The following is a 10,514-nucleotide window of genomic DNA, read 5'->3' as shown; positions in this document are numbered from 1 at the left end:
TACTGGACTCCTTTGCTTTTTGTGGGGCAATGACAAGGTTAGCAGCTGGGCACTTGGGAAATGCCCTCGGAGGTGGAGAGGAGACAGGTTACCGGCAAGGAGGCCCAGGCAAAGCAGGCCTGCCCCTTTAAGGTAGTGTCCCTCCCCTGCCCCCTCCCTGCAGGTGACCCTTGCCCGCCTGCCTGTCTACCCCCCTCACAGCTGGAACCTAGACGGCTGTGTCCCCCTTCCTCTGGGCGTCCTTTCTGTCTCCTGCTATCAGGTAATCCCAGCCTCACCCCCTTGGACCACTCACCCCAGGCAGGCTGCTCCCCTGATTCTGAGCCAGGTCAGACATCAGCGGAGCCGAGACACTCCTTCCCTCCTCCCCACAGAGCTTCCCCGCCTGGTCATTGATTCCCAGAGCTCCGCTCTTACTCTCTGGGGTGGGGAATTCCCAAAACAATGCCTTTCCTATGCACGTGGGTTGCCACTTAATCTGCTTCTTCGCCCAACTCTCCAGTTTGGGAACAGCTGGGTCCAGCTTCCCCGGGAACGTGGGGATGGGGTGGGGTGGGGTGGCGAGGAGTGAAGCCCAGTGCTGGATGCAGGGTGGGGGGCGAGTGTATGCAGGGAAAGGCTAAGACGGTACCAGCTGGGTTAGAGGGTAGAGGACTTAGAAGAAAAGACCAGGCCTAGATTCTCCTGAGCCATGTGGCTTTTCCAGGGGCAGAGGGTGGCCCCGCCCTCCTGGGGGCCCTAGCAGAGGCTGACCTTTGACCCCATCCAAGAGACCAGTGAACCATTAACTCCTCCACCATGTGAGCCTTCCCACACTTGCCCCACCCCTGGCCCCGCCCCGAGGCAGGTGGGCTAAGGGGGGGGCTTGTCCATCCCAGCCTTCCATCTGACGTGGCCTCCATTCCACCTGGGAGCCTGGAGGCCGAGCCCCTCTGGCTCCCCTCCCCGACCCAGGAACCTCTTAGTGTCCCCAAGGCCTGACGCGACCGAAGGTGACGAGGTTCTTCTGCCAGTGGAGGTGAGGTTCTGGGGGTTGGCGGGGAGACAGAGGTGGGGGAGGGCTTAGGGGACGGAATAGGCTGTCAGCTCTGGGTCAGGTGAGGCGAGCACTTTGAGTCAAAGAAGGTGTTCTAGGAAGTGGCAAAGGAGAGGAGAGACTGCTCCAGCTGGAGGCCATGGGAGGGAGGAGGGCGGCTAGAGGGGGGCTGCTGCTGAATTTAATGTGGGGGCGGAACGAGGAGTGAGGGGTCCCCTCTGGCCCTGAGCTGAGCAGCAGGGCAGGAGCACTGACCCTTCCTCCTTGTTCTTCCAGGCACAGTCCTCAGGATGTTCCGGGGGGAATAGAAGCTAGAACCAGAGCCTCTTACCTGTTCCTCCCAACAATGGGGCTCCCGACCAGTCACCTGCTGGCTGGCCTGTGTGTGTGTGTGGCCTTGAGCTGGGGAGGGGGGTCAGCCCCCAACCTGGGCCCTGCTGAGCTGGAGCAGAACCATTACCTGGCCCAGCTGTTTGACCTGTACGGGGAGAACGGCACGCTGACTGCAGGGGGCCTGGCCAGGCTTCTCCACAGCCTGGGGCTAGGCCAAGTCCAGGGGCTGCGCCTGGGACAGCACGGGCCTCCAGCTGGCCGGCCTGCACCCCCAGCAAGAGACAACGCCACACACAGGTACTAACCCTTCGCCCCGGCCCCCAGTCCCACATCCCAGCTCTTTTTAGTGCTCAGATCCCTCTCCTGTTGTCTACTTCTGGTTCCTAAAGTAAGGTTTCTGAGATTACAGACTGTTCAAACACTGACTCCTTGTATCCCCTTCAAGGCTTCTTTTGCCTCTATTGCCTTCTCATTCTCTCCTTTTCCAAATCCCTGTGCCCTTCGATTCCTTGCTTTTAGTCCCAAAGCTCAATATCTCCAGGCTGACTTGACTCCCAATTTGTAGCATTTTTGGCTGTTCCCTGACTCCTATTTCCTCTCACACCCATGCCCTATATTCCTATAAGCTGACAATTCTCAGATCCTCCCAGGACTGACATTTTATGGTTTCTGGATCCCAGGAACTCCAGCCAGTGCCTGGTCTTCCCTCTTCCTCTAAGCTCCCTGGTAGCCTCTCAAGTGGGACTTCTCAGAGAACATGGGCATCTGACTTGCTTTTTTCTTTAAATCCTCACCCGAGGATATTTTTTTCATTGGTTTTTAGAGAGAGTGGAAGGGAGGGAAAGAGAAACATCGATGTGAGAGACACATTGATGGGTTGCCTCTCGCACGTGCCCCGACCGGGCCGGGGATCAATGCCTGCAACCCAGATACATACCCTTGACCAGGAATCGAACCCGAGCCAGCCCCTTCTGTCCCAGGCTGACCCCTAACCACTGAGCCGAACCGGCCGGGGCTGGCCATCTGACTTTCTATCCCATCCATCTAGGCCTCAGGACCCCAAATTGAATGTGGATGTCTGGTCAGAGCTGCCTCTGGGTCCCTCAGGGTGGGGTGACCTTGAGGAGCCAAAGGCCCCCCACCCACCCCATGGGCCAGCCCCCTCGGGCCTGGACCTGTTTCACAGGCTTCTGTTGCTGGACCATTCGCTGGCTGACCATCGGAATGAGGATGTGAGTCTGATGATCCCTGGAGAAGGGGAAGGAGCCATGGGATTTAGATGGCATGAAATATTTAAAGAGTCAGTAACTTAAAAAAAAAAAAAATTTATTTAGTGATTTTAGAAACATCGATTTGTTGTTCCACTTTTTTTTTTCATCATCATTTATCCCCTCAATGCCCTCTTCCACCTCCACTCACCCCACCTCCACCGTTTCACCTATTTAATGCACTCATTGGTTGATTCTTGCATGTGCTCTGACTGGGGATCGAACCTACAACCTTGGTGTATTGGGATGACACTCTAAACAACTAGCTACCCAGCCAGGGATAACGAGTCAGTAATTTAATACAGTTCCTTTTTTAAAAATCCAGATGTGGTCTTTTTTGCTGTTGTTAATCCTCACTCAAGGATATTTTCCATTGATTTTTAGAGAGAGTGGGAGGGAGAAGGGTGGGAGAGAGAAACATCCATCGATGTGAGAGACACATCGATTGGTTGCTTCCCACATGCCCCCCATCTGGGCTGGGAATCAAACTCAAGACCCTTTGGTTTCAGGGCTGACTCTCTAACAACTGAGCTACACTGGCCAGGGCAACCCAGATGTGGGCTTAGGGTAGGTGATTCCGGCTTCAGTGTCACACTTGAGAAACCAAAGAAGCAGCCCAGGGTAGGCTGTGGGGTTGGCTATCTGGAGAGGAGACCTGCAGAGAGCTGACAGCTGTCCTCACCCAGAAAAGACAGAGAACTTGTTCCACATACACCAGAGGGCAGCCAGAGCTAACCTGAGGCAGGCCTGGCAAGGGTGAGCACCCATAGAGGAAGCACTCAAGCCAAGGCTGGGTACACAGGTGACAGGGCTGCTGAGAGGAAGGTTTGATGGCTTTACAGGTTTTTTTCCGTCTAAGAATCTGGACTGGAGAATTCTAGTTGTCCAACCAACTCCATGATTAAATCAGTGAAATCACCAGGTGCTCGGGAGGGAGGAAAATGGTGGCACTGTTCACTAGCAGCCAATCTGCATTGAATTGAATATTTGCATCGGACTATTTGAATATTCACTAATTAACACATACTGAGTACCTGTCCCAGTCCCCCAGTCCCTCCCTGATGCACGGGGAGGGGGCCTGGGAGACCCAGGAGTCCAGGTGGTGGAAGGGCAGATCGGAGTAATCGTTGAATGTGACTCCCAACTCAACTCCCCTAGTGTCTGAACGGCTCCCAGCTGCTGGTCAACTTTGGCCTGAGCCCCGCTGCTCCGCTGACCCCGCGGCAGTTTGCTCTGCTATGCCCAGCCCTGCTTTACCAGATCGACAGCCGTGTCTGCATCCAGGCCCCCGTTCCAACCCCACCAGGGGATCTACTATCTGGTCAGTGAGTGAGAGTGGGTGGTGGGGGGCACCCTCAATCCTGGTAGGGAGTGGGTTCCATGCCAAGGAAGGGGTTCATCGGGGTACTGCCTCCTCTTGCAGTGTATCTTTGCCTCTTAGCCCCCGTCCCCCGATTTTCCAGCCCTGGCTCACAGCGCCCTGGCGGTCCTGCTGCTCAGCCTCCCCACACCCCTCTCACTGCTGCTGCTTCGCCTCCTGGGATCTCGTCTGTTGCGGCCCCTGTTGGGCTTCCTGGGGGCCCTGGCCGTGGGCACCCTTTGTGGGGATGCGCTGCTACACCTGCTGCCACATGTACGTGGATCCCCTTCCTTATTCCCCTGCCCCCATTGGCGGACGGGCCCCTCATATCCAGGTGTTCCCAGTCACAGGACATCCCTCCCCGCCAGCCCACAGCTGCCTTCTGGTAGAATGGGAGTGAAGGCTGCCACCTCATACCCGGGAGGGGGATGGTGCCGGGTGCAGGGGTTTCTGGGGTCTGCCCTGACCTCCTCTCTGTCAGGCACAAGGAGGGCATCACTCCGGACCTAGTGGGCGACCAGAGGAAGACCTGGGTCCAGGGCTGTCGGTACTTGGCGGTCTCTTTCTGCTCTTCTTGCTGGAGAACATGCTAGGGATTTTGCGGCGCCGAGGGCTCAGGCCAGTGAGTGAGACTCTTTTTTCCTCCTCCTACTGAGATCAGAGTCCCGGCCAAGAACTGGCCACATGAACCCGAAGGTGAGGGGCTGAGTGTGCTCCTGGCTTTGCCATTTGCCTGACTGCAGGCCCTGACTGCTAAGGGAATGGGCGGGCTCCCTCAGCACAGGCTCAGGACTCTGTCTGGCCCAATAGCTTCCTCTCCTGAGTTCAAGGCAACAGCAGGGAGATGCCAAACTGGGAAGAGAGTAGAGGCCAAAAAAAAATCCCCAAGTGCCCAAAACAGAACCAGGTGTTCATTTCCCAGCCGGCAGCCTGGCCTCTCCTTAGCCCCCAGCTCTGCTGCCTCCTCCACCAGGAGGGATACCCTCCTATTTCAGAGATGCTGCAGGCGGAAAAGGGAGGATCTCAGACCAGACCTGGACCCAGAGGACAGCAGCGGGATGGCACTTCAGCCCCTACCGGCAGCTCCAGGTAACAGGAGGAGAAAATGAAGACGAGGCTCCCACTCTCATTTTCAGCCACTAACACTCTCCTTGTCCTCCTTCCTGCAGAGCTAGGGGCCCAGGGCTGCAGGGAGCCGGACAGCCACCCCCCGCCAGTCCCAGCCCCTCCCGGGCACCAAGGCCACAGTCATGGGCTCCGGGGTAGCAGTGACACCAGTATAACATGGATGGTCCTCCTGGGAGATGGTCTGCACAACCTCACTGATGGGCTGGCCATAGGTATGACCGGAGGGGACAGAGGCAGTCAGGGGCGCCAGTTACTGGCGGGGGGTGGGGGGGGTGGGGGGTGAGGGTGGGTAGGAGAGGGCCCCAGGAAGGGGAAGATGAGAGGACGGCAAAGGGAATGTAGGCCCTGCCCCTGCGGAGCGCTTTCTTCCAGACTGCCCACCTCGTTCTGCAACCCCAGGTGCTGCCTTCTCTGACGGCTTCTCCAGCGGCCTCAGCACCACCCTAGCAGTGTTCTGCCATGAGTTGCCTCATGAACTGGGTAGGAATGGCAGGGTGGGGTTGGGGTGGAACGTGGAAGTTGGCGGGTGACATTGGTGAGGGGCAGCCCTGGCTTATTCCCTCCTACCCTGTCCTCTCTTCCTAATAGGTGACTTTGCAATGCTGCTCCGGGCAGGGCTGCCCTTTCGGCGGTTGCTGCTGCTGAGCCTAGTGTCTGGAGCTCTGGGACTAGCGGGTGCAGCCCTGGGGGTGGGGCTCAGTTTGGGCCCCGTCCCCCTCACTCCCTTGGTGTTTGGGGTGACGGCTGGGGTCTTCCTCTATGTCGCCCTGGTGGACATGGTGAGGTGTGGGGTAGTGCAGAGGAACGGGGGAGGGGGGAGAGGGAGAGGAGAGGGCCACATGGAACAGGGTGCAGACCACAGGCCTGCAGAGTCTGAGAGACCAGGGCCTGGAAGAGCTGGGGTGGGGGCTGCTACTTCCTGACACCCCCTCATGTTTCGGGGACACGTAAGGCAGGACCCTGATGTTTTCCTTTTCTTTCAGCTGCCATCCCTGCTGCGTCCTCCCGAGCCTCTCCCTCCCCTGGAAGTGCTCCTGCAGGGGCTGGGGCTGCTGCTGGGAGGCAGCCTCATGCTCACCATAGCCCTGCTGGAGGAGCAGCTGCGGCCCCTGGTCTCTGATGGCTGACGGGCCAGTGGAAAGGCATCCAGCTGCCCTTCCTTCCCCCCAACCACAGGAATGGAGGCGGGACACAGGGCCAGTAGGAGCAATAGGATTTTAATAAACAGAACCCATCCTAAAGCCATGACTACGACAGTTGTACTTGCACCAAAACAGCATAGAAAACCAGGATGTGGTGGGAGAGGGCTCGAAGCAGGTTGGGGAGGACATGAGTCGGGCTGGAGGATGCAGGGTGCATCAATCTGTGGGGACAGCATTGTGCTTTAGCCCAGGGAGGAGGGGAAGGGATGGGGCAATGCACTGAGGTCCCCCCTTTTTCCTGCTGCCCTCAGCACCCTGGGGATACAGGCATCTGGGCAGCTCTGCCCTTTATTGCTGACCACCAGCATTAAACACCCCCGACCCCAACGCTAGCACCACAGGACCCAAGGCAGGAGAAGGGCAGGAAGGGGAACATTGCTTAGAGAAAGATTCCACTAGAATCCAGTGAATTGTGCTCAGTTCTCTTTACTTCCTACAACCGAGTACATGGGTCACAGGGCGGAGGGCGCAGCAGGACATGGGACATGCCCCTCCGTGCTCCCAACACACCCCTGCACACAGGATGGTGGTGTCTGCAGCATCACAGGTCATGCAGGGCACAAGGAAGGGGAGGATCACACACACATAGACGTCCGCAGCGAGTACCAGACAGAGAACACCCCTGGATATACACAGCTGTACACAGGGAACCCCAGGTCCCCACCCAACCCTCTCCCCTGTCTTGCCGTCCCCCCGGCAGGAGGAACTGTATTGCTTTGAGAGAGCCACCCTGGGGGCCACTCTGCCAGGCACCCTCCCTCCCACCCAACCCCGTTTTGGCACATCTGCGAGACACACAGCAGCGAGAGTAGGCACCCTCCCTCCCAGGCTTCTGTGGCTTGGAGTGAGGAAGGGGAGAGGAGCCTTCATCCTCCACCTTTCCCCTAGCCCTTCCCAACCCCTACCAAGCCCACTCCAGCCAGAACCCACCCCCACCCCCAAACGCACACATACAAAGCTGAGCTACCCAGGAATACAGGGAACAAGGAGATTGTCCGGGATGGGAGCAGAGGCAGTGGGCGAGAAAGGACTGGAAGCAGAGACCCCACCTGGTGTGGGGGTAAGACTGGCACAACAGCTACTTTAGTGCAATTGGAGAGGGTGCCCACGGTGAGGGATGGACATGGGGGGGAAGGCTCTCCCCAACTTCCCTGGGCGCAAAGCCAGGCTCCCCAGGGAAGGGGCCTAGCAGGAGTGAGCATGGGCCAAGGGTGGATCCTCTCGTCACCCGCCGCCCTCTGCCCTCCCGGATGCAGTGACAGTGTCCCCCTCACACCTAAGTGGGCAACAGCAGCCTCAGAGTCAGTACCTTCAAGTAATTCATAGAGCAGACCCTCCCCACCCCAGCTTCCTCCCATCTCTGGGATTTGGTCGCTTCTCTAGGGGTTGGGTTGGGAGGAGGGAGTCCTCAAAACAGACCCTTCCTTCTCCACCTCCCTCTTCCCAGACCACTGGGCTTGGTCCTCAAAGACTCCTCACCTCCGCCCTTGCCCAGCATGGGTCAAGGTGCGGCGGACGGAGCCACCATGATCAGGGGAAGGGCTGCTTTGCTCCTTCTCCCTCCTTCTTACAAGGTAGGGTTCAAACTAGGCAGGATGGGGCCCCACGGGGGTTTGCCCCGGAGGGGGTTTCTGGGCGCGGGTCTGTAAGGCTATTTTCCTTTGCGGTGGGAAGGGGAGGCAGGGGATGAACACTGGGTATGGGGAGAGGGTGAGGAATGGTGGAGAGGGAAGGAGGAAGGGGCCTCCCTGCTGGAGCACAGTCACTGGAGTCCTTCAAACGAAAAAACACGCATGTGCACAAGATCCACAGTGGGCCTGCTCCCAGCCCCTCCAGCCTGGCTCCACCCCACCTCTCAGGGCCCCTTCTAAGACCCCAGAGAAGGTTTTGGGGGTACAGCTGTAGAACCGTTCACTCTGGCCCTACACTCCGGTGCCCCCAGCCTCTTCTCCCCTTCTAGGTCCAGGGAGGAAGAAGGTGCTCAGGTGGGCAGACAGCGGTGGAAACAGTATTGAGTTTTCCTTTGGTTACATATTGAAGGCAAAGGTGAGCTGGACTTACAGTCAAAACGGATAGGGATGAGGAAGGAGGAGGGGCCATGGCTGGGGCTGGAGAGGGGGTAGGCCCTCCCAGCCCCTCCACCCCAAGGAACACGTCTAAGTGGGGTGGCCATCCCTCAGTCTCATCTCTCCCACCCCCCACAGCACCAAACAAAAGGAGAAGCCCCCTCCCCCAGGGGCTGCTCCCCACCCCAACCTGGGCTGTACATTCAGTGGTTTTCAGCAGTCCTATGGCTCAGGGGCCAGGGGTGGGGGAGGTGGCCCGTCAGTCTCAGCTGGACAGTGGCAGTGACCTGGGTCTGTTGGTCCATCCTGGGACCCACAGTTTGTGCCATTTGCTTTTCTGAAGGATAGTACACAACCCTACCAAAGCCACCGCCCAATCAGACATATCCCCACAAAATCAGAAACTAAAAACTGGCTCTTTTCATCTCGCCCTCTGATTTACACGTCTGTTTCCCTGTCTCCTATGTAGCCCTAGCTCTGTCTCCTTTGCTGGGACCTGGGGCTGCTCCCAGGATCCTCACTTAAAATAGGCCTTTTCTCAAAAGTGCTTATTACTTGAAGCAAGTGCTTTAGCTGCGGTGGGGAGGGGAGGAGAGGGCAGGTGAAGGGAAGGAGAGGTTTCTTCCCCACCTACCCCCTCAAGACTGGGGGGCATTCTGCCTGTTTTTCACTTCTCCACACCCGTTTAAGTCAAAGAGGTTTAAAAAAAATCTTAACATTAAAATAAATATGCAGTGGCCATGAGAATGGTCAAAATGCTTCAAAAAACACAAGGGACTGGAGAACCTGGGGTGGGGTTTCCTTTGGCATAGGAGAGGCTGCTTGTCCTCCAGGCCTCACAGCCGCGTGAGGACGAGGATGCCCCACATGCCCAGCACTGCTGACGGTGTGCTGACGGGGCAGCCGGGAGCAGCCACCAGAAATCTCCTCCAGCAAAACCATGGGGCTCCTGACAAACACTCCGACGCTTCCTGTCATCACCGAACGCTGATAAAGGAGAACACGACCGATACCCCGAGAGTCTTCTCTGGAGAACCCGGTTCCCTTCTTCCCCGCCCCCACCACCTAATTCCCAGCACCAAAATGAGAGGGAGGGGATGGAATGGGAAGATTTCAGGAGAGAGAATTAAAGTTAGGGGCAAGCTCTGCAGATCCAGCAGGGTGGGGGGCTGCAGCCCTTAAGAGAGGTCACATTGATTGTCGTATAGGGGAGGACGGGGTGTAAAAGGAGGTGGGCAAGAGGGGCGTTGCAAGGCCCTTTGGCTTTGAAAACAAAAATAAAAACTAAAAGCTGCACAATCCTTCTCACCAATAATGGTCATTTGGAAGCTTTGAAATGGTTTAGGAACTGAGGGGTGGGGGAAGCAAGATAGAGGATAAAAGAAACGAAAAGAATAAGGACTTGGATAAACACCCCAGGCATCAGGGAACCAGCATGAGGTATGGTTAAGGGTATCTGTGAGGGAGGGAGGGGCCCTGGGATGCTCCCTCTCCCCTCAGCCCACCCTTGGCAAGGGTAGCAAGATTTGCAGGGGCTACAACTGGAATCAGGTAAGATGGTGAATAAAGCAAGCATGAGAGAGGGGCAGGAGAATGAGGGGTCCCCTGGCAGGGGGAGACCCTCTACTGTGTAAACGAAGCCCATCCAGTTCTCAGGGGACAATACTGATGGCAGCCAAACTGGGCAAGGACGCACTGTGGGCACGGAGGGGGCATGACCTCTATTCAAGTTCTGTGTCTTGGCCCCTGGCTGAGGTATTGAGTGTGAGGAAGGGAACACTGGGCTGTGGGAAAGGGTCCAACTGTCCAGGAGGCTTAGCTAGGAGATGGATGGACAGGGCGTCTGAAGGGACCAGGGCCAAATTCAATGCTACATTTAGAGAAGAAACTGCCCCCTCCTCATCTAGCCCAGTTTGGCTTTTAGGGTGCAGCTTTGAGGAATCTTCTCAGTGCAGCCCCGAGCTCACACCCCTCTCCCTGCTGCTGGGAGGCAAAGCCCTCGCCTCGGACTCTGCTGTTCTCCTTAGATCAGAGCTTCATCCTCACTGGGAGGGGAAGCCTGGTCCCGAGCAGCCACGGTCCCTCGTCTGCCCTGCCCCTCCCACCATCTTTGGCTTCAGA

At 57.4% G+C, this 10,514-nt stretch overlaps 1 protein-coding gene across 1 annotated transcript; it reads left to right on the top strand.

Moving 5' to 3' along the window:
* Positions 1-1,382: 1,382 nt before the first annotated feature.
* Positions 1,383-6,353, top strand: SLC39A5 (solute carrier family 39 member 5; the record flags this gene model as incomplete). The annotated part of the gene is given in 11 exon segments (XM_081084413.1): positions 1,383-1,666; positions 2,418-2,601; positions 3,796-3,958; positions 4,101-4,270; positions 4,479-4,619; positions 4,993-5,086; positions 5,167-5,382; positions 5,385-5,462; positions 5,465-5,605; positions 5,714-5,904; positions 6,109-6,353. Coding segments are annotated over 11 exon segments (1,806 nt in total). The 3' UTR covers positions 6,253-6,353.
* Positions 6,354-10,514: the final 4,161 nt, after the last annotated feature.

The sequence above is a fragment of the Myotis nattereri genome, assembly GCF_964212035.1.
Source record: "Myotis nattereri genome assembly, chromosome: 2".
Lineage (NCBI taxonomy): Eukaryota > Metazoa > Chordata > Mammalia > Chiroptera > Vespertilionidae > Myotis > Myotis nattereri.
The sequence above is the reverse complement of the archived record's forward strand: the minus strand, read 5'-3'. Positions and strand labels throughout refer to the sequence as shown.